General features: G+C 42.2%; 1 protein-coding gene across 1 annotated transcript in view; it reads left to right on the top strand.

Annotated features, from left to right (window-relative positions):
- LOC311222920 (putative tubulin polyglutamylase TTLL9) overlaps positions 1 to 25,225 on the top strand; it is a 94,109-nt gene that overhangs the window by 21,580 nt on the left and 47,304 nt on the right. Inside the window, exons 4-11 of the mRNA XM_084307586.1 lie at positions 10,483 to 10,551; positions 16,400 to 16,423; positions 17,072 to 17,140; positions 19,053 to 19,115; positions 21,989 to 22,085; positions 23,048 to 23,088; positions 23,402 to 23,489; positions 24,413 to 24,471. Coding sequence (XP_084163712.1) covers positions 10,483 to 10,551; positions 16,400 to 16,423; positions 17,072 to 17,140; positions 19,053 to 19,115; positions 21,989 to 22,085; positions 23,048 to 23,088; positions 23,402 to 23,489; positions 24,413 to 24,471 — 510 coding nt within the window. The remainder of the gene's footprint in view (positions 1 to 10,482; positions 10,552 to 16,399; positions 16,424 to 17,071; positions 17,141 to 19,052; positions 19,116 to 21,988; positions 22,086 to 23,047; positions 23,089 to 23,401; positions 23,490 to 24,412; positions 24,472 to 25,225) is intronic.

Below are 25,225 nucleotides of genomic sequence, written 5' to 3'. Positions count from 1 at the left end.
AGAAGCCCAAGAAATGACACTAGGACTAGTCTGGCGCTTCAAAACAGACTCGCTCCACTATAGACACAAACCCCTGACCACGGAGCAGGGAAGGTCGACGGCGATACCGACCACCAGACAGAGTGTGTACAGAACACTCGCCAGACAATATGACCCGTTGGGATGTATTCTACCTTACACCACCAGGGCAAAGATGATTGTACGAGCACTATGGGACAAGGACCAGGGCTGGGACGACCCAATACCCGCACCCCTTGCCTCCACATGGAGAGAGTGGGAGACGGAACTCCGCTCACTCCCAGGTGTCAATATACGCCGCAGCTACTTCCCACCCACAGTGAGGCCAGAGACATGCAAGATGGATCTACACGTCTTCAGCGACGCCTCCGAAGTAGCCTATGGATCAGTGGCCTACTTGCGTGCCCAAGAGAAGGGAGGAGAGATACACACCGCTTTCATCCTGGCTCGCTCAAGAATAGCCCCACGAAAGCAACAATCTATCCCGCGTCTAGAGCTCTGCGCAGCCCTAGCAGGAGCGCATCTAGCCACGTTAATCCAACGTGAACTCACCATTCCGGTGCACAGAACAATCTTGTGGTCAGACTCCACGACAGTACTCACATGGATCAAGTCTGATTCATGCAGATACAAGGTCTTCGTGGGAGTCAGAGTCACAGAGATTCAAGAGTTAACAGAAGCAGCGAGCTGGCGGTATGTGGACACCAAACACAACCCAGCTGACGTCATCACCCGGGGAATGTCCCTAGATGACCTCACCCGTCGCAACATCTACAGTGACGGACCAGAGTTCCTCAAGCTCCCGGAAGAAGAGTGGCCTACGCCCACCCCACGGGAAGCGAGTAAAGAGGAGGCTGAGAACAAGAAACCTATGTTCTGTGGACTGAGCACAGTCGCCTCCACAGACCCCAACATAGATGATTGCATTACCCTACAGAGTGCGCAGCTAAAGACATTCCTGTGGCACCACCCAGAGATTCAGCCCACTGCCGACATTTCAGCAGCTGACTACGAAGAAGCAGAACTTCTTCTACTACAACGAGCCCAGAGAGACTCGTTCCCCGACGAGCTAGACTGTCTACAGGGAGGAAAGCCCGTCCCATCAGACAGCAGATTGCTCCACCTGGCACCCGAGAGCGACGCCCATAATCTCATCAGAGTGGGTGGTCGTCTGCGGAGAGCCCCCGATCTACCGGATGACGTTAAGTACCCGATAGTCTTGAACAGCTGACACAAGGTCACAGAGCTGATCATAAAGAAATACGACGAGGATGTGCACCACGCAGGAGCAGAGAGAGTCTTCGCGGAGATCAGACGTCGCTATTGGATACTTCAAGGGAGAGAAGCAGTGCGACGCTTCCAGCGAACCTGTCTAGACTGCCGAAAGTGGCGCGCGCAGCCCAGCATACCCCGGATGGCTGACCTACCTCCCTGTCGCCTCCGACTCGGCGACAAGCCATTCCACTCCACAGGCATGGACTGTTTTGGCCCGTTGTATATAAAGAAAGGAAGAGGAACCGAGAAGCGGTGGGGTATTGTATTCAAATGCATGACCACCAGAGCGATACATATCGAACTCCTTCCAACCATGAGCACAGACTCATTCCTTATGGCCTTCCGAAGATTCACATCACGGAAAGGAAAACCGTCTACATTGTTGTCTGATCACGGGACAAACTTCAAAGGCGGAGAAAGAGAGCTGAGAGAGAGCTTCCAAGCTATGGGCCCAGAACTTAAGACCCACCTCGCTCCATCCCAGATTGACTTCCAGTTTAATCCCCCGAACGCACCCCACTTCGGTGGAACCTGGGAACGAGAAGTACGTTCTATAAAGACAGCCCTGTACGCCGTGCTTGGGGCCCAGACTGTGGCGGAAGAAGTCCTAATGACAGTCCTCACGGAGATCGAGGGAGTATTGAACTCCAAGCCCCTCGGCTACGTCTCCAGTGATATAGCAGATGTCGACCCAGTCACCCCCAACACACTCTTGATGGGGCGGCTGGACCCCGCGCTACCCCAGACAATGTACAGGCCTGAAGAAGCGAACGGCCGAAGAATGTGGAGGTACAGTCAAGTACTAGCTGACAAGTTTTGGAACAGCTTTCTACTCCACTACCTACCGTCTCTACAGACCCGCCAGAAGTGGGTAAAAGAGAGAGACAATTTGACAGAAGGAACAGTCGTCATGATTATCGACCAGTCACTACCCAGAGCTATGTGGCCGGCTGGCCGCGTAAGCAAAGTGATCACCGGTGCCGATGGCAAGGTCCGAGCAGCTGAGGTGCTCGTCCAAGGGCGAACTTACACACGACCCGTGGCGAGGCTAATAGAACTGCCCAGACTCCCAGACACTATCGATGACGACCATGACCCCACGACTTTGTGAGTTGACTGACCCTTACAGCGGACCTTGAGTGGTAGACAGTGCGGTTAATCTGTCTCTGCTTAGCTAATTAGGTGGGACTAATTAGGGGGCGGCTGTTGTGAAGGATCAGATTAAACCGAATATATATATTTATTTATGGATATATATTTAATAGTATTCGTATATCGTTTGATATCCCTTGTATATTCCTTGTACATATACACTGAATATCCCTTTAGTCTACTAACAGCCCATAATAGTTTCATTCTCTCATTGGACAAGAACTTGGCGCCAGCAGCCAAGCCCCTTGGTTCAAGTTCAATCGTGCCGACAAACATGTCGTTACTAGCCCGGTTCCGCGTAGGAATACGTCTGGCGAAATACGAATGGTACTATTTGTTCACAGCGCATATATATATGGCGCAAGTAAAGTAGAACTTTCTTTTAGTCCCTTAGCCCTTAGTTCTTTACCCTCCAACCTAGTGGCAAGACGTTAAGCCTCACCCACGATACACGTGTGGTGCAGTATGGTCAACTTGGCCTCAGAATGGCATTGAGACATCGTGTGGATTAATAGTTGAATTGTCATAGTTTGGCACTATACCGTCGAGTGGGACGTATTTCTATTAAGTTAATAATAGTCTATTATGTATGGTGCACCGTTCGGTTAGAGTTATACAGTGAGTAGTACCCCCATCGTTTCCTCGCGTTATCTAGAGTCTTAACCAGGCTGGGCAGACCACGTGTGGTGCTTTCATCCGAGGAGTTCTGGGCTAGGACGAGCGGACCTGCACATTGGATTACCTTACCCGGACGACGGCGAGCCCTACACGGCTTGGATTATCTACTTGCTTTGGGTGCTTTGATTTATGCCATGGATAACAGCCAACACTGGTGAGTGTTGGAACTACCCCCCGAGAGGAGTCCAGGTGAGACGGCGCTCTACCCCGAGTGAGGTCGCCTCACGTCTCTCCGTTGTGGACCGGCAGCTACAAGAGGGCCCAACTGTATTCATCTGTGGACCAAGGTTCTGTGGGCACCGTGTTCAGCACTCTGAATTCTCCCAAGAAATCGTTGGCCAGATGGGATATCGCCGGCGGCTCTCCTAACCCCCCCCCCCTACTGACTTACAACCAGCAGGACCCCCCTTTAGTATATCCAGCTATAATCATTAAGTACCATCGCTATAGTTCCCTAAAGAACCAGGTTGTATACTTGCTTCCTGCGTAACCAGAGATTGGACATTCAATGTTGATTTGCCTACGAATACTCATTTGCCTTACAAGTGCATTCAAATCATAAATGTCATTAAGTGAACGTTGTATATACCCTTTGCTATATATTAAATATTCGACTTATACATTTGTGTGGACTTGGTTTCATGGTGGGAAAGTGTTCATCATATCTATATCATGTACTGTGTGGCCAGTAGTTAAAGTACATAAAGCGGTAGTGGTTTAATGATACCATACTTATCAATACAGTCAGGGAATTGTACCCCTCAGTTACAGTTAGGATTTGCTTTATTATTTATAACTTTATAAATAAATATAATTTCTTCAGCAACAGCAGCAGCAATGTTCTTTTATATAACTTTATAAATAAACTATAAATAAATATAATAAATAAATATTATTTCTTCAGCAACAGCAGCAACAATGTTTTAAATGTGTCTGAATTATAGACTTTTTATAATAAACAACAAATGTAAGATAAAAAAAACGATATACACTGAATGATTAGTTGTTACACTACCTAAAGCCCTTGGACTCCAGAAGGGGTGCAGGCCTTTGACAACAAACTGGGTCACAGCCCTGTTCACCCTATCCTCTGTCACCCTTCCTAGCTGCTAGGGTGAAGGGACTTGGCTTGGCTGGGACCGGTGGTGTAGAGGGAGGAGGAGTGGGCTGGGACATGGTCAGCCTGACGAATGGCGATCTATAAAAAGTTGTCTTCTTTCAAATATATTTGTAGCTAAGCAATTATATTTTATTTATTAGCCTATTCGTAATAATTCGTTATTAGCCTAGCTAACTCCGTATTATCTTGGCTTACCTGCAGTGGACGTGTATGGAGATGGAACACTGCGAGCAAAGCAGTCGAAAACGGCACATTTCTGCAGACTAATGTTATGTTTTGACAACAGATGTTTTAACAAATTGCTTGTATTGCGACCCATACTTGCAAATGTTTTATTGCACTTGTGGCAACGTGCCACCACGAGTTGCCCTTAAAGGCCAACATTCACGTTGTATTTTTGTTCAATAAACAATGTGGACTAGGCCAACGGTGAGTTTCATGAAGAAGGGAAAAAAAAGTATTGAAATTGACCCAGTTTTAGCGTTTTTATCAAACATTTTGTCTGCCCAACACAATCACCACGCACGTGGATATTTGAATCAATGGTTCATAACGTGCGTGTGTAATCGAAATGATCTCGTCACAACAGGTGCAGGGCACCAGGGGGCTCACCAGGGGGCGCTGAGAGTCACACACAGCTAGTGGCAGGCACTGCAGGCAGAGAGCCTTGCTACCATAGATATATGCTTGCTACTACTAGCCGAATGAAAATGTATCTGTTTCACCTAACACTATTGCTCCGTGATTATAGCCACCCATCTCTAAAGCCACAACCACGTTACCATATTTGTAATAATGTAAATCATTGTGTCGTTGTACACATATTGTGTTTATAACGTTAGTAGCTAACATAGCTTAGCTTGGTAGCTATTGTGCTAACAACATATCCCGACATCCGGCTCGCTGGCCGGCATGAACGGCCGACCCAAAATGGTTCTCTCCTCTCTGTACACCCCGTCCCCACGGGTACCCTGCCGGGGGGCCCATGGACGCGACAACGGCGACAATGGTGGCAGCCTGTAGGGTGCTCAAGCCCGTAAAGGCTAGTGGTACACGATAGCTATGAGCTAACAACGGCCGCCGCTGTTGTCGCGTCCACAAGCTCCTCCGCAGGACACCCGCGAGGACGGGGGCACACAAAGAGGAGAGAACCATAGGCTAACGTCAGTGTAGTGGTCCCGACTGTAGCAGGGACGGCGGAGCTATATAGGCTAACTGTGATGCACCGAGTGGGCCACCATTGATCCAGAGCCGTATGATCTAGTACAGGGGTGTCAAACTCATTTTCACAGAGGGCCACATCAGCATTATGGTTGCCCTCAAAGGGCCAAAGACCGTATACATCAGGGGCGGATTTAGGATTGTAGGAGATCCGGGGCTTAGCCCAGATGGGCCCCCCTTCCTTTTTTTTTTTTTTTTTGTTTTTTTGGGCAGGCAATGGGTGGTTTGGAGGGGGTCCGGCACAACCCCCTCCACGACAGATTTTTTTTTAATTTAATGAACCTGTACGTGCAATTTCCTGCAATATAGAGCCTTCAATCTTGACCAATAAAGCTGCTCTTTTCACTATAAAACTCAGTTAACCATAACATAGTTATGGTTAGATTTATATATTGGGGGGGGATATATCATATTTTTCATATAATCAAAAAGTGGTGGAGCAAGATCATACCTTTGCTCCCCCAAGTTCAATAGTGGGAGAGCAGAGATGCTCCGAATGCTCTTATGGCCAGGCGTCTATGATTCACTGATACAAAGTAAAATAGTGCAGTGCAATAAAATAGTTAGTCAAATAGAATAAAATAATGAATTTTTTTTTTATTTTTTTTAATTTTTTTTAACTAGATTCAGGGCTTTTCAGAATACATCCGGGGCTTGAGCCCAGGTAGCCACCCCCTAGCTCCGCCCCTGGTATACATGTTAATGTAATGTAAAATAAATGTAGCTACTCATTTACATATTGTTAAACATGTTGTTTCTGTATGTATTACTTATTCAAGTTATACATATTGCATAAGCATTTGCATAGATGTAAAAATATATGTTAGCTTATGTTATTTTAACAAATAATTTTAGTTTATCAGAACCCCATATTACTCCATCAATCAATGATCAAACCATTCAAGTAAATAACAAAGAAGAATATCATCAAATACAAGCTATGACATTAAGTTTGTTCAAAACCTTTTGGTCACAGTCAAGAGGGGCAGAACTAACACCTGTGAGCTGCAAAGAACATGTGGGACAGATGTAGCAGATGTTACAAAAACAAATGGCTGCACACAACCTTGCCGAGGCCATACATCCAACTAATGGAAGATTAATTAACAGATTGCCGAATGGGTACAGTACAGTACAGCTCAATACACACAATTGTTAAGGGGATGCAGACCAGAGAAAGACTTTCGACTTGTTTACATCAGGGTCCCCCATTTTCAATTCGTAATGAAATTGCTATTATGTGTCTGCATGAACACACAACTGTAACTGTACTCAAAAATAACAAAATAAGGGTTGTCTCAGTTCACAACTATATTGGTCAAGTTTTGGGTGGGACTTGTTTGCGTCCCTACAGCTTCTTATTCAATTGAGCGAGATACTCGGTTATGTCACACAGCCAGCTTGCATCTGACAGTTCAGACGATATTTCTTCAACCCTTTGTTACCTATTCCGCCTGGATCTTTTTTGTATTTTGGGCTGTAAAATTGTCAAAGAATGTCTGAGGAGTAAGTGCTTTTGGCTTTTTTCCTTTGTTACTTCATCAATACCTCAGATGTTCAACACACATGTATGTGTAAGAATGTGTAATAACTAAGGCTGTCAAAGCTTTATTAACGCATTAACCCACAATTATTTTAACACCGCTATTTTTTAACCCAAGATTAATGTAAAACATTTTTTTTTTCTTTTTTTTTTTTTACCAGAGCTCTTGGGGGACCACATCAAATGACGTGGCGGAACGCATTTGGCCCGCGGGCCGTGAGTTTGACACCTATGATCTAGTACTATGACCCGGACGGGCAAGGCATTTCCTGAAGTGACGTCACGGCCGTGCTAGCGTCTGATAAGCTTTTAGATTCGGCTCATTAATATGCACCTGTAGTGACGTCGGCGTTTGATAAGCTTTTTTGATTCGCGCGTGCATGTTATTCGTGCGTGGACCTTTTTAACTCTTTCAGAGTAGCATTTCCGGTGTCAAATGGAAAAAAATAAATAATGAAATTATATACCAATGATGTAAACTACCCATAATTGATCAGTAGGGTTTAACCTGGAGGTTGGGCTTTAACAGTGACGTGCTTGGTCCTTACTGTGTGTTGTACCTTGCACTATGTTAAAGGATTCTGTCCTTCTCCATTTGTTTCACCCCTCCCTCCCTGCTAAGCCGGGGATGGGAGGGGGCTGTCGGGAAGGTTGCCTGTCAACTCCTCTATGCATCCCTGTGTAGGTCGCGGTCCGCCAGGCCCAGGTCGGGCCTCGTCCTCGATAACCTGTTGGCCTGGGTTAACCCTTTTTTTTTTTAATCTACTTTTTCTCCCATTTTAAATTTTTCTCCCATCCCAATTTCGTATCGTCCAATTCTACCCTCCCCTGTCTCGAACGCTGTTTGGCCATGCCTCCCACAAGCAGGCTGTAATGTGGACGAAGCCATACATTGCACGAGTCCCCTCCGGTACTCGAGGTAGCACTGAGCAGCCGTCGCATCTTTTCACCTGCACAGCGCGATCTTTCAGCGTCGGGGGTCTGCGCTTTGGAGGGACGCCGCCCCCGTCGCTTCCTGATTCTACTTCGCAGGCGCACCAACCGACCTGTAGGAGTCGCTGTCCACAACGTCCGATCCCCACCCATCAGCTTCCCACCCCCTAATACTGCCAAATGTATTAGTATGAACGACCAGCAAAGCTGAATGCAATGCGGAGAGCTGGGCTCGAACCCAGCGTCTCCTGCATTGGTGGTGAGCGCCTTGCCCACTGCACCACCTAGCCGCCCACCTGGGTTAACCCTTTTGAAACCTGAAACGCTTGAACTGCTTGTATAGCCTGTGTATACACGCAGTTATGTTTCTCTGGTTTCTTAGTGGGTTAAGGGAGCAACCGCCTCCTGTTAAACTAAACATAGGGGGGTGGTTGGTTCCCCGGTGTGTTGGTAGCAGAGTTGACTCTCGGGTTGAGGCCGGGCCTGACCCCGTCTGCCCGAGAGTATGCCCCTGCATCTTTCATGACGTCTGTCAATTGTGTCTGCCTCTTCTCTGAACCTCGACCCCGCTGGATTAATAAATTGGTGGGGTCGGGTTTCGTGGAGATTGTGACATGGTGCACAGCATACCGAACACCCCTTCCGCGGGGTACTGTTTTTACAGTAGACCCCTTAGGCGCCTGTCTAGTCCGCAGTGCTCCGGGCACAGGTTGAGTTCTGCTCTTGGGACCTGTTGCCTGGATTGAGGGATCAACCTCCTTGGAGGGTTGTCTCCCCAGCACGCCGGCTGGCCCCACAGTATTGTGTGGGGGGGTAGCCTCTTTGAAAAAGAGCGCTTCAGAGCGGCGTGCCAAGGGGGGAAGGGCCTTCACTTGATTTAGGCCCTGTCCGATACGCTGGCGATGTGGGGGGTGGTGACACCAGTGAACGTCTGGTGGGGTCTCGATGCCGCAGCCTCGTTGGCCTCACCAGGCCCCTTTTTCAAGGGGTCCTAGTCCTCGGGTTGTCCGCTAGGGGGGGGCCGGGGGCTCGGATCCTCCCCGGTATTCTGATGGTTGTAGGGGGCCTCAGCGGGTACATCTGTCAAGCGTTTCGCTCTGCTCAGCTTCTGTGTTCCAATAGAGCAGAGCGTAAAGCTATACGATTTATAACGAAGGTTATTCTATAACCCTAGTTATATGAGTATAGCGAGCGCTCTACTCTGACTCACTGAGGACCCCACGGTCTTCACTTTTGGTGGTGAAAGACTTGGGAAGGAGCTGATTGTGTGGCCACGACCCCGCTTATATAGGAGCAGATGTGGGTGTGGCCAGGCAGAGGTGAGTGGGTTTGTGTACATGTGGAGAACGTTTTTTCATTGATAGAATGATTAAAGGGATAGTTCCAATAGAGTAGAGCGCTCGCTATACTCATATAACTAGGGTTATAGAATAACCTTCGTTACTGCTATCTAGAATACTGGCTAAGAACAAATAACGCGAGTGAGGAAATGAAACGGAAACAGAAATGCTGCACTAATAATAACATGAATTATTCTAAAAGTTGTAATAATTTTGTCTCGGCTTAAAATTAAGAGAGATTCTGGCAAGATTTTATTTTGTAAACTACATTTTGTGTTGTCGTTTGTAGGGCTGTCTTAAATACTTCGAAGCTTCAAAGCTTCGTTCGATGGCATGGGATTTGAATGGTAAAATAAAATTCAAATATATAAAAAAAAATAAAAAAATCTATTTTTGTATTTATTTATTTTTTACCTGCAAAATCAACTCTGCCTCTCTTTGTTAACTACAACAAGCAATGCCGTTTGTTAGTCTAATTCTGCCTTTGTCTCTATTAACTACATATAAATATTTATATAGTTTGCTTTATAGACGAAGGTTGCAACATAAGTATGTAATGTAATGTTGTTGGCTGTGTAACGGAGAGCAGCCGCCCAGGCAGCGCAGCTCCCGACTCATTATTAATTTAATTAATTATTCCAATCCACTTTATTTATAGAGCACATTTAAAAACAACAAAGTTGACCAAAGTGCTGTACAAGTCCATCAATATAAGAAAAAATATATATAAAATATATATAATATATTTTTTTCGAAAACATTTTATTAGAATTTAAAAATCTCGGCCCCGAAGCTTCGAATGCCAAAAAAATATTCGAAGGTCAGCCCTAGTCGTTTGTAGTCAACGACATTGCATTAATTATTTAGTCACTTTAGTGTTACATGATCTACATTAATGTGACGTCTTGTCTCGTTGTCATCAGGGGAAAAAGCTTTGTTGACAACCATATTTAGTCATAATTTTCGTTGACTAAATTAACACTGCCTTTCGGTTGAGAGGGCTGGTATGAAATGCATTGCTTGGTGTATAAGCACATTTATGGCATCACAATATGTTTTGGTCTCTAATAAACCTAAGATTCAAAGAGGTCCCTCTTCCTGATTACATTAGTGGTCTAGTAGTACCACCAATGCATTAAATAACGAGAATGAAAGAGGCTTCCACAAACGCTGTTAATGATGAACTCCTTGTGTTTGTTTAGGTGGCAAGTTCTCAAGGGAAGGGGATTTTCCTCTTCAGGAAACTGAAAGACATCGACGACTGGAAAAAGGTGCAACGGTGTTGCGTTTCAGAAAGACCCTGAAATGCAGTAAACTAATATTTTCCTTGATCCTATGAATGGAAGGAGCAATGAAAAACATCTTCTCTCTCACGCACACAAACACACACACTCTCCTATGATGAGACTAGAGCCATATGAAATCCGCGTTCACGGAATCGCGGACGGAATCGCGGAATTAACCAATAAAAATGGAATCAACTGCAAAACGTGGAATATTGCAGAATTTGGCCTAATCTGGACTGAAATTTCGTTTTTGGGTGGAACGTTTGGTGCACACGCGACCGGGGAGGCGGGGACTCTACAGCGTGTTACACACAACACAGCCGCGGTGCTCAAGCGTCTGGCTGCTTCAGTGTTAACATCGTCAAGAAGCTAAACAATTCCACAATAAGCCCTCAATTCAGAGCAGAACAGTATCCTAATAACTTTTATGCCTCCAGTGATAAGGTGTTTTGCTAATTCTGTCAACGTTCCGTGGACTGGACCCGCAAAAACACTTGCGACACTATTGTGATTAAATAGCTATAACGTTAGGACGTTTAGCTTCTAGCTAAATCTAGTGCACCCATCCATTTGTTTAATGCAAACGATTGTCATTATACACTGCCCTTTATAAACGAAATACACTTAAATAGCTATGTAACGTTATAGGACTATCTATGGAAATGATAGCTTCTAGAAGTTCTAGCAAAATCTGGTGCACCCATCCATTTGTTTAATGCAAACGATATACACTGCCCTTTATAATCTAAATAAACTTAAATAGCTATGAAACGTTACAGTACATAGGACTATAGATGGAAATGATAGCTTCTTGCTAAATCTAGTGCACCCATCCATTTGTTTAATGCAAACGATTGCCATTATACACTGTCCTTTATAAACGAAATAAACTAAACTAAAGGTGCGTAAATTATGCATTACTATATTTCATCACAATATAATAGATATAGCTAGGTTACTGACATTGTCATTGTGATAATGTCAGTAGTAGCTAGCTGTATCTATTGTTTACACTTGAAATATGTATTTTTATTTTGTCACAATATCAATTGAAAAATATTGTGTAAAATTGAACTGTATTTCTGAGTTGCAGCACTTAAAAACATTAAATGGACTGTTATATCTTATTCAATTGTGGACATTTATTCATTCCCACTTATTAGACACTATTTCTGATGGTAAAATGAGCATAAAAGGCAAAATACAGAATTCTGAAATATTAAAACGGAAAAAATTGAATTTGGGAAAAAATAAAATGGAATTTGGAAAATAATAAAACGGATTTCATATGGCTCTAGATGAGACCAGCCGTCGAGCCTATGAGAGCCACAACTATCCTATGTCTAGCACTTCTGCAGCATATAGCTGTGAAATGGTCTGCTGTATAGCTATTAATATTCCAGCGGCTTGTTTAACAAACGTTACTCTCTAGGCTATAATCAAAAGATGACACCCACACTTACTGTTGGAGCCATATTCCTTATTATGTAAAATGTTTTCTTTTTGACCATCATGTGTTTGATATTTAGATTAAAACTTATTCTATATTCTAAATTGTGTATATATTTATCATGAAGAAGAAATAATTTATTCTGGTCATTTGGAATGATTGCTCCCCCTATCGGAGAGAGATTTTATTTGCAATGTATGGACGAAATCCACATTGGAATACAGGTACAGAGCAATACTGTGGGCGGAATCCACAAAGGTTTTGCACGGCTTTTTCCGAAGCAACGCCCAGTGCATCTCGCTCTCAAACGAGTGAAACGAGGTTGCTCATGCGTAACGTCGGCATTGCGTCCGTGCAATTGGCGTATATTTAAATGAGGTAATATGGGCGGAACATGTCCCATTTCTATGTAAATGAGCCTCTAAACAGGTGATCATGGCAGCAGTAATTATGCAGACAGGCATGACCGTGAAAGATATTATCGAATATCTCGAAGGACAATATCAAATCAAGCACATGCAGCGTTCCCTGATGCAATCGTACTCATTATTTAAACATCGTTATATAACGTTGTGGGCCATGGCGTTATACTCGTATATAAACAGAATCTAATTTGTTCTACAAATATAAAGCCACATATGCGGACATATATCGCTATATGGCGCGATGGCACCCCCACAGCCAGAATCTATGGATGGATTTCGTTCATTGACATTTCGTGGAACACCAGAAAATAGATCTAACCTGTTTTAAGTTTGAAAGTTGTGTCTGTTATTTTCATCTGTTCCCCTTTTTAACAATTAAATGGGATATAAACGAAATTAAATATAGCAAAATAGAATATAGTACAATTATACACATGTAATTGGAATAGGACATTACAAATATATGCAATGAAGATATGCGACCAAAATACAGGTTCTATTCAGATTCAGATTCCTTTATTAAGCCATAATGTGTAACCATTGGTAATTGTCACAGCGATACAGTGTATGCATTTCCCCATACATTTTCTTTTCACATAACAAGACACAGGACAAAGACAGTGCAGTGCAGGATCTATCATTTGAATTCTATTCTTTTGCACTCCTCTATACATTACGAAGTAAACGAAATACAATACAAAATGAACGGAATACTAAAGAAAATAGATCTCATGAGTTATGAACAGTATCTAACTTGTTCGAGAAATATAAAGCCGCGTGCCAATAGCCTTCACAACGCGTGATTTAGAAATAAGGCTACAGCACTGACATTCCAAATGCTTGGTTCTGAGATGATCAATACAGTAAACATTTATTTCTGATATAGGTGCTGATCAGCAGTAATGCAATGTCATGATTATTATTATTCTGAAGTTTTTTTTTTTTTTTTTTTTTTTTTTTTTATAATTCATTAATAAGAACTCTGCTTCACTATAATCAACTATGAAATCAATATAGGCCAGGGCTTTACAACTTAATAAAGAGATTGAATACAATTAAATGGGATATAAACAGAATTAAATATAGCACAATATAATTAGAGCACTATATTCTTTCATTGTATATACATTTAATTTAGTTTCTATCCCATTTAATATATATTCAATCTCTTTATTAAAGGGGAACTATCTTATAAATGGCCTTTTTGAGTGTTTAGCATTGTTTCCTAGCTATGTGAACTTATATTAATATGATCTATGTCTCAAAATTCTCATATTGGCGCATTCTTCCAATTCTCCTCTCACAATATTCACCCTCACTGAACTGAGTCGTTTGAAAATGTGCCTATATGTGATGTCAGAGAGACACCGCTGCATGTTAATGTTCAGGCGAACACGACGCTCCGCAGTGGTTTAGGAGCCCAGGCTCAAAACAGCTTGAGATCTTGAGGTAGAAAAATGCTGTTTTTGAGGACTTGATTAGAAATACAAAACAATGAATAAAAAAAATATATATATTACAGAGGTGTTCCATAGACTCACAGGAATTGTGTAAAAGTGCCCAAATAGTGAAAGAAATAGTAAAATAGTTCCCCTTTAAGTTGTAAAGCCCTGGCCTATATCTGATTTCATAATTAGATTATAGTGAAGGAGAGGAGTTCTTGTTAATTAATTATTAATGACTTTTTTATTTAATAATAATAATAATAATAATAATAATAATAATAATAATAATAATAATAATAATAATAATAATAATAATAATAATAATAATAATAATAATAATAATAATAATAATAACTTCAGAATAATAATAATCATGACATTGCATTACTGCTGATCAGCACCTATATCAGAAATAAATGTTTACTGTATTGATCATCTCAGAACTGTATTGATCTCTCAGCGGCTTTATATTTCTCGAACAAGTTAGATACGGTTCATAACTCATAAGATCTATTTTCTTTAGTATTCCGTTCATTTTGTATTGTATTTCGTTTACTTCGTAATGTATAGAGGAGTGCAAAAGAATAGAATCTTTATTGTCATCGTTGGTACATCGAAATTGAGTTTAGAGCATCACCACTGGAATACAAACATACTGAATATAGCATGTACAAAATAATAATATCAATAATATAATATCAATGTCCCAAGTGCAATAGTGCTAGTGCAAATAAATAGTACAGTGACAGTTTAGTTGAGTTAATGGATGAGGGGGGGGGGGACAACAGTCAGATTTTGGTGGGACAAAGTGGGACAGATAGATAATGTAAATTATTTTATTAGAATAGCTGGTCTTCACCGAATAGATAAAGGTTAAATACAGATTAAAATACAGAATTAGATCTCTCCACATTCGTCTTGGCACTGGCAGCCGGCGTGTTACGCTTGTTATCTTAGTGGCTTTGTCCATCTGGCTAATTTTGGGGTTTGATAAGGAACGGCATGTGTCGTTTGCCGTTCTTGGTTTTAACTGCAGGTTTCTTTCTCTCAGTTTGAGACTGAGAATATACCACACTAGCTCCTTCGTTTTGGAAGCATTCAGGGTAAGGTTATTGGTCTCACTCCACCTAACTAGGTTCTGCACCTCTGATCTGTAAAGTGACTCGTCATTTGAGTTTATACGCCCAATGACAGTAGTATCATCAGCATACTGATGGCCAACTTCTACCACTGCGCAGTAGAGAGTGTACTCACGTACGGACTACTGGTGTGGTTTTCTAGCTGCACCAGGGCAGAGAAGGAGGCCCTCCACAGAGTGGTCAAGGCTGCAAGGAGGATCACTGGAGCTAGCCTCCCAGATATCTCCACAGTCTTTACCTCCCGCTGCCTACGTCGTGTAAATAACATCTTACAAGACCAGTACCACCCAGCACACCATCTTTTTCAACTGCTGCCCTCTGGTCGAAGGTATAGATCCATCCAGTCCGGAACTAGCAGACTGACCAACAGCCTCTATCCACGGGCTGTCAGGCTGCTCAACTATCAACATCAACTTGCCCCCCCCGCACCCCCCGTCCCCAACCCCCGGTGACATAACTCCCACTTCCACATTACAACAATAACTGTGAACCGGACTTGCATTGCTGCACTATACACTATTTCATCCATTGCAAGTCAACGCCCCCCCCCCCCCTCCTTCCATTAACTCACTGGACAATCACTGAAATATTTATATTTATTTATTTGCACTAGCACTAAATGCACTTGGGACAATGATGGTATGTTATTATTATTGAGGACATTGGGACATTGATACTTTACTTTATTACTATTATTATTGACATTATTATTTTGCACATTGCTATATTTTATGTCTGTATGCCAGTGGTGATGTTCCTAACAAATTTCCGTTGTACCAACAATGACAAATAAAGATCTTTTCTATTCTATTCATACTTTACTATCAGATTGTTATCATAGGAAGCAATACAGTCATGAGGCAGACAGAGAACAGTAAAGGGCTAAGAATACAGCCTTGTGGCGAACCAGTACTTAAAACAATTTCATCAGACATATTGTTTTCAATCCTGACTCTTTGAGGTCTCAAAATTAAAAAGCTAAGAATCCATTCACAGACAGTGTCACATAGACCCAGCCACTGAAGTTTGTGGATCAGACTAGATGGAATAAGCATATTAAAAGCAGAGCTATAATCGATCAAAAGCATTCTAACATAGGAGTTTCTCTTATCTAAGTAAGTGTTCATACACAGAATTAAGAGCTAAGGAAATAGCATCATATACTGAAAAAAATAAATCTAACTAACCTTACTGTCATGCACTTGTCCTAATATACTAACCTACACTGTAGCACTCAACACTTTGATGAACATTGTTACTCAGCTGATAGAGTTGTGCCCTTCCTGATGACTTGTCATACAGAACTTGTAAGTCGCTTTGGATAAAAGCATCAGCATCAAATGACTATATGTAAATTATCTATTTTTCTTGTAGTCAACCTGCCAGGGATCAAGCCAGGTAGGAATCTGACCTTTTCTATAATTCAGCACTAGCCGCTCTAAACATTTCATTAAAACTGAGGTTAGAGCAATAGATCTGTAACAGAGGAGGCTTCTATAAGACAACAGGTAAAACAGGAAAAACAGCTCCCCTTTCAGGTGACACACATTTCGCTTGCAATTACTTACATTGCAAGCAAAATAGTACCTTATATGTCGTTGATTGGACAGTAACTGTTTTAATGCACGCCTACTGTTTCACCTATTCATTTGAATCAGGCTTGAATGATTGACACCATTGATAACCATTCAGAGAACACCATGTCCTATCCCATGCTTGGCATGCTAGATTGTTCTCGATTCTTCATCATTCCTTTGGTATTCAAAGTGCGGTGAAAGAGAGAGAAGGCGAGAAAAGAAAAAGAGATTAGCCTAATATAATAATTATAATATAATAATTAATTCATCTGTTAAGATCTTTATTGTTCAACTTTATTGTGCATTGTTATATATATATATATATTTTTTTTATCTAGCTAGTGTAGTTGACCGGGGCCTTGTGTTGCAGACTGTAGGCTAACGCTAGTTGTTGTAGCTAGCTACTTGCTTTGCAAGCTCCTAGCTTAGCAAGCTCCTGTCCTGTCTTTCTAAATATCTTTTCCCAAAGTCATCAAAAGGTTCGCCCAGAGGAAGACCCGCTGTGCGACCTTCCTCTTCAAGAAAGCCCACAGCTTTGGTGAGTGAGTGCTTTGGCAATGCTGTTGTGTTGAATCGCTTGGGTGACCGACCACCCATCAGACAGTCCCGAAAATGAAACGTTTGTCCCGCATCCCGCATCAACAGAAGAATGTCCCGCATTTAGTGGAAGTGGCAATAATCAAATAATCAGGGTAAAACCATTGCTTTATCCGTCTGATTCCGATGACACTAACGGACATTTTGAGCCTCTCCATATATGGGCATATGCACGTGCCGTGACGCGAGGGATTCCCCTCTGCATGCCTCAGCCCCAGTCTATGGAGGAGACCAGACTGTCAACATAATTTCATGCTTGGCGGCTAAGTGGCGCAGTGGGCAAGGCGCTCGCCACTAATGCAGGAGATGCTGGGTTCGAGCCCAGCTCTCGGCGTTGCTTCCGGCTTGGCTGGTCGTTCATACTAATACAATTGGCAGTATTAGGGGGTGGGAAAGCCGGTGGGTGGGGATCGGACGTTGTGGACAGCGACTCCTACAGGTCTGTTGGTGCGCCTGTACAGCAGAATCAGGAAGTATCGGGGGCAGCGTGAGCCTCCCACGTGTTCGTCCCCGCCACTGAGAGATCGTGCTGTGCAGGTGAAAAGATGCGACGGCTGCCTCCTCGAGTACCGGAGGGTACACGTGATGCAAGGCTTGGTCCACATTGCAGCCGACCAGTGGGAGGTGCATGGTCTAACAATGTTTGAGACAGGGGAGGGTAGAATTGGATAATACGAAATTGGGATGGGAGAAAAATAGAAAAATGGGGAGAAAAAGTAGATGTAAAAAAAAAACATAATTTCATGCTTGGCTCTCGAGAGAATTCAGCTTCCAAGAACTTCGCGAAGCAGCTGAAGCTCTTAACATGAGCAGCAAACTGGACATGGATTTTCTTTTTTTTTACGATGGGTTCTGTGTTCTGTTGCCACGGGTGAGAGAAGTCACAGCGAGAGATCCTTTCACAACAAAGTGGACAGCGCTGCTCAAGCATGCAATTACGCCAAACATGACTACTTTGGTATCCTTCGCATTAACACTTTCAGCGCCATCTCTGCCGCTTCAAGGCCAGCTTAAAATGGCCATTTATGCAGTGTTTCACACTGTTTGCAGAGCTGTGTGTGTGTTCTGTACTATAGCTGTGGAGACAATGGTGTGGCTCATTTGACAGACACTACTTGTAGTCCAACATAGAAAAAAGAGTTTGTTTCTACACACTGTAGTTTGTGGTTTATTACACGCTAAACATCGCGCATTTCCAAGATAATCCAGCCTTTCTTCCATAGATCGCAAGATAAAACGCGTTATGTGCAATAAGCCCAAACCGTCCTGGTTGATCCCCCAAATACTCCCAAATCAAAGGTATATACCATGTACACATGTACCTTCACAAAATCATCAAGGGGGGGGGGGGGGGGGGGGGGTTGTTTTAATCTGTAAAATAGACATAGAATATACCTATTTACACCTACTGTAAATTGTACCTAAATTGCACCTCATCCTATTTCTGCCTTGCACTATATAGTATTGTATATTAGTACACTACACAGTATTGTATATTATATGGTAACTCAGTTACGTCTACTCTGCATCGAACATTGTACATATGTCTATACTGAACACTGTGACCTCATTTTTTTTACTTCTAATTTACATGCTATACTATGTTATTTTATTTCATACTTATCTTGTCTTGCACAGTCTCTGGAGCGTAACAGTAAGAAGCATTTTGTATAAAAGTATTCTGTACTTCTGTATGACAACTATTAAAGAAACTTGAAACTTGAAACCTTACCTTAGCCAGAAGGTATTCCAAAAAGAATAATTCCAGTGTATATGTCTATACACGTTTCGATGGGAAATGTGCCTCGGCAACAGAATTTTGAGGCGATCAATGTGAATCTCTGTTCAAGCAGGAGGAGGCCTTAAGAAATGTGGAAGGAAAACGTGTATCAACGCCAAGCCATTCCAGTTCAAAGGTAGGCAATACTGCTACCTGGTGATATTCGATTGGCATTGCAATTCCAACGTAGAGAAACGAGCCATGGACGGCTAGAATGATCCGGATGATGATTTAGAACGGGGATCAGAGGAAAAATATCAAAGGATCTAAAAACGAGTTTACTCGTTATTGGCGCTCAACTCTTGGCGGCCAATAAAGAGTATACTCGTGATTGCTGCTGAATGTGTTAAGCATCCCGGTCACCAACGCTTTTGTCGAGAGACTGTTTTCATTGATGGTGGGTGCCTGGACCGATCAAAAGAACCGCTGCAGCGCTGAGCTAATCAAAAGCGAAATACAAGTGAAGGTGAACTACAGCTGCACATGCCAGGAGTTTTACACCCATGTGCTAAAAGAGAAGGCCCTGCTAGATGCTGCCCGTTCCAACAGGAAATACAAGTTTAAGCAACAGCACTGAATCAGGTCAGAACACAGTTAATTTACAAGCTTGTTTTAATAAAAGCAACAAAAATGCAACAATGTATCCTGAAAGTAGCATATCCTTACTGGTAATAGCGAAACTCGGCCCCAGCTGTTTACATCATTTTCTCTTGCATAAAATGCGTTTTTAAGCCTACTGGATATTATATTTCATTCATGTTGTTAAAATAACATAAGATGCACGGAGATTACGTTCGTCACCAACACCGGGAGACACTAGGATTCGCCTGTTCGAATCCAGCTCCCGGCGTTGCTATCAGCTTGGCTGGCCTCACACTGATACAATTGGCTGTATCAGGGGGTGGGAAAGCTGAAGGGTGGGTCCTGGGCGTTGTGGACAGCGACCCCTACAGTTCGGTCGGGGCGCTTGCTCAGCGAGGGTTGGAACTGAGGAGAGATAATGTGGCCTCCCACACGCTACACTCTCCCCGGTGAGAACCTGCGCGGCCAGGTTGGCCTGCCCCAGGCTGCACATGCGTCGGAGGAAAGCATGTGACAGTCTCCGGTCTCCCGGACCAACAGTAGGGGAAAATACGCAACAACCAGGAAGGGTGGGATGGGAGAAAAATCGGGAAAAAGGAGGGGAAGAAAGATAAAAAAAAAAAAAAAAAACATAAGATAAACATTCCATACTGACAATTTACAGCAGATTAATAACAAAATGTGCTATATATAGCCTACCGTCGAATATGAAATCAAGGCATTTAAATAATAAATTAAATAATAAATCATATATTTCCCCCCCCCCTCCTACGTGTCCCGCATTGTCCCGCAAAAGCAGTTCTGCTGTCCTGCGACTGAATTTTGACCTGGTTACCCTAACATTGATGATGGTAGTGTCATGTTTAAAGACAAGGTTGTTGTCATAATGTGTGCTTTGGTGTGGCCTTCAGTGGCATTGAGCTCTATAATAGCTGTCAATTTAATCCATCACAAAGTGCAAAAACACCAGAATGCAATAAATAAAGTATGTATATGTATGTATTGTGCTGTATAATGACAATACATTTTAATCGAATCTCATTTTGAAATCGCTATGCTGCCTATATGGACATGACAGTGGCGCGTCAGACACCTTCGAATGTATTGTCATTATACAGCACAATACATACATACACACCATCCAACCAGAGTGGATAAATTAATTAAACGCAAAAAAAAAAAAAAACTTTAACCAAGAGTGATTTTAACGTGTGACCATAGGCTCGACAGCCAGCAGACGAACGAGGTGAGCTAAGTCGGCGGATGTTAAAACTGAGTGACTAATCCATGATTTACACTTGTGCCAATTGCGTTTGTCCCTAGTATTGGCATTAATAAATCAGATGTCATGCTAATAATGTCATGTTCTACAGTAGGCCGTACTACTGTGATACCCATTTCAAAGTGCGTGTGTGCGAAGCTCGCTCTCCGCTCGCTCTCCACGCATTATTTCTACGCTCATACGGCGTCGGCAAAACTAGCGTAGGTCAGTGGCCAATCAAAGCGGAAAACGCGAACGCGGAAGCACGAACCGTTTGGGTTTCGAATAGACGCGTCCGGGCCAGTGGCTTTCCTAGCCTTAGTACTGGACAGGACCTTGCGCACCTCATGTTCTGTGACAGTCAGCCCAGACAAGTCACTGGAGTTGGAATGAATAAAAACAGGACGCTCTGTTGATATGGTATGGTAATGGTAGGCCTAATGGTTCGCTGATTGATTATCATTATCAGGTGTTAAAATGGGTGTCTACCGGGAACAAGGACGGTTTAGATTTGGAAAGACGGGGTGATCATACAGTTTTCAACCACACACTTAATACTCGCAGTTAGGGATGCTCGATATTGGCTTTTTTACCGATACCGATATACCGATATTGTCCAACTCTTAATTTCCGATACCGATATCAACCGATACCGATATATGCAGGGTTTCCCCCCCCCCCAAAAATTTAATAATTTCAGGTAATTAACATTACATATCTCTTGTTGTGGAATTAACACAACATTATGCATACTTTTGACAATAAATAAAATCAGAATTTGTTCTTACTTGCTTGCCTGGGTAAATAAAGGTTATAGAATGTAAAAAATTTGAAAACCGATACCGATATTTTCCGATATCACATTTTAATGCCGATATCGGCCGATAATATCGGTAGGCCGATAATATCGGACATCCCTACTCGCAGTAAAAGTTTGTTTTGTAGATTTGTTCATTCGTTATTTGTTTGGAATTGTGAATCCTAATGCTTGGAATTCGATGGGATCACAATAAACATGAGCGTTTGATTTGTATCTATGACTCAACTGGATTGTTTGCTGGAAAGTGCGTCTGAAAAGTTTTACTCCGATCTGATCTCTGTTTATGACGTTTGGAAGATCAAAAGCCGATACATTCACACGTGCTGCACGATATCTGTCTCCGCAGGACAGCCGTGCAGAGGAGCAGAAAGACGAGGCAGAAAGACGAGAAGTGGAGAGCTATGTTGCCCAGCGCTACATAGAGAACCCCTACCTCATTGGTGGTACAGCAAACTGTTCTCCTCAGAGATGTACTGTATTAAGCAGGCTGAGATGGTGTGGTGGGTGGTTAAAGGGGCGGCTTCACTTTATTTATTTTTCTTAACCCGGGCCCTATTTAAACATTGTCTGGCATGATGTTGACTACTAGTACAGGCCATAACCTCACTGATCGCTTTAGTTTAGAGAGACTTATCCTATCACCAGGCTCCTATCCAAGTTTTTTAGCTTTCAAAAACCTTTTCCAAAATGAGAGTCTCACAGTATAATCAGATGTGTCTTCATATGTTCTACTGAGGGAATGGTTGCATCAAACTGTACATTGCATCAAAAGTTCTGAGTTTCATAGGCCTTGTGCTAAGTTACCTAGTTACATGCGTTACTGGCCTGTGAAACTCATAACATTTGATACGATGTACGATTTGGAACCATTTCCTCAGTGAAACATATGAAGAGACACATCTGATTATACTGTGAGCTGATTATCCCTTTTGGAGAAGTACAAGTCTCATGGTTTTTGAAGACCACGACCGACAGTAAGCTCTGGAGGTAGATCGGTCGTCTGGTAATCGGAAGGTTCCCTGTTCGATTCTCGCTCCTCCCCGGACAGCTTGTCGATGTGTCCTTGAACAAGATACTTAACCCCTAACTGCTCCAGTTGAGCAGGTTGGCACCTTGCATGGTTGCGTGTGTGAATGTGTGAGTGAATGGGTGAATGTGAGGCATAAATTGTAAAGCACTTTGGATAAAAGCGCTATAAAAATGCAGCCATTTTACCATTTACCATGTACTCCTGCCTCTGGAACCGCATGTTGCCCTGTTGCCCGGGGAATAGACCCTGCCACGGCCTTCTCTCATGTGGCCTACCTGTGGAAGGCTCACCTGCCTCTATGGAGGAAATACATGTTTAATTGAGTCGGCTGCTCCGCTAACAGAACTTTAATTGAGTGTTTTCTCCTCCCCACAGGTAAAAAGTTTGATCTGAGAGTGTACGTGCTGGTGACATCAGTGAGTATGTCATCTGTGTCATTTCCATGATGATGACTTGTACTCTTGTGACACCCCTTGTGACTAATCATAACTGTGTGTGTGTGTGTGTGTGTGTGTGTGTGTGTGTGTGTGCGTGTGTGTGCGTGTGTGTGCGTGTGTGTGCGTGTGTCTGTGTGTGTGTGTGTGTGTGTGTGTGTGTGTGTGTGTGTGTGTGTGTGTGTGTGTGTGTGTGTGTGTGTGTGTGTGTGTGTGTGTGTGTGTGTGTGTGTGTGTGTGTGTGTGTGTGTGTGTGTGTGTGTGTGTGTGTGTGTGTGTGTGTGTGATCCTTCAGTATAGTCCTCTGAGGGCCTGGCTGTATCGAGACGGCTTCGCCCGCTTCTCCAGCACGCGCTTCTCCCTCGACAGTATCGATGACCAGTGTATCCTTCTCACACAGGGTTGGGATAGTAGCGGATCACATGTAATAACAGTAATTACATAATTGTAATTGTACAATCATAATTGTAATTACATTATAATTACATTATAATGACACAGTAATCAGATCACAGATACGGTACATGTTGTGGAAAAAGGCATTCACTCAAATTATTTTACATATATTACACCTTTTTTCAAGGTTTGAGAATAACAATAAACTGAACCAAATATACAATAGGGAGGTGTTGTCTGACGTCACTGCATGGTTGTTCCACCCGTATAGGGTTTTATCATTGGGAAAATGGATTATCGGCTATTGTAACAATTCAGCCACATGGAAATTGAAAAGCTTTCCATTTTTGCACAAAACGAGTTGTTTAAACATTTTTGGTTGAAATAAAAGTTGGCGATTTCTTTTTTATGATTAATTGCGAATATTTTCATGTTGATAGATTGTGGATGAATAAACACAGAAAGGTACACCATGCCAATGTTAATGCTTTATTTGTTTTAAACAAGACAATTTAGAAATGGGCAATGGGGAAATACATTGCATTGGACATAGTGTGGAACACGAAAAACAGCAATGATGTAACCACTACACCTCCCTATACATGATATGTATTAAACATGTCACAACTGGGTTGGAACAGCATGATCTTTTCAATTAAGGGTGTAGGCAATTTTACCAGAGGTGGCCAGCATCATGAAGAAATTACATTATTAGGCCATTATTTTAAGAAGGTGATGATACCTGTATGGTACTGTAGATTAGGAGTTCCCAATTCTTTGGACTCCATCTGGAAAGATTTGTTTTCTTCAGGGACCCGCATGTGAGAAGATTTTTGTTGTATGGTAGGATTTAGATTTTAGATGCTTGATCACATTCTGGATATTTTATATCCTTAATGCCTCTATTCAGACGTGCACCTCACCAATGTGGCTGTTCAAAAGACAGCACCAGACTACGATCCTGAAAAGGTGTGAATGAATGAATGAACTATTATATTTAGAATGTTTACAAATAATAAACAATAAAACAATTTTTTTTCCGAAATGTTTACAAATAAACACGCGAAAAGGATAGGTTTGAAGCACAAAAGGCTTATAGAGCAACCTACCCCTAATTCAAAAACAAATTCAAATAAGTTAAAGTTTGCAAAAATAAAACGAACAAACAAAAAATCAACAATCAACAAAAAACGATCCCGAAAAGAACAAAAAAAGTTTAAGTTTGCAAGATAAAACAAACAAACAAACAAAAAGATCAACAATCAACTAAAAACGTTCCCGAAAAGAACATAAGCCAACATAGGAAAATCAATACTTCATGGTAGAAAAAACAGATTCTACATGTAGGTTAAATTTGACTATAGGATTCTAGAACCCTGTTTTTAAACATATTTTTAAACTTAAAAATACTCCTGCTGTTTTTTATTTCATCCGATAGATTGTTCCAGAGTTTCACTCCTTTAAGAAAAATCAGACACATATTAAATTTGAGATCATTATACACAATTTATTGTACTCTTTTATTATCTAACTTACTGTATAGAAACTTGGGGAAACACATACAAAACTAATCTGAATCCTATTATTATCTTACAGAAAAAGGCAATAAGGGTTGTGAACAATGTTAGTTATCTCCATCCTACAAACACACTGTTTTTTTTAACTAGGGGCATTAAAGTTCATTGATTTAGTTGACCTTAAAACAGCAGAGATAGTTTTTAGT

The sequence above is a fragment of the Notolepis coatsorum genome (assembly GCF_963971535.1).
Source record: "Notolepis coatsorum genome assembly, chromosome: 2".
NCBI lineage: Eukaryota > Metazoa > Chordata > Actinopteri > Aulopiformes > Paralepididae > Notolepis > Notolepis coatsorum.
This window is presented reverse-complemented; position numbering and strand designations above follow the sequence as displayed.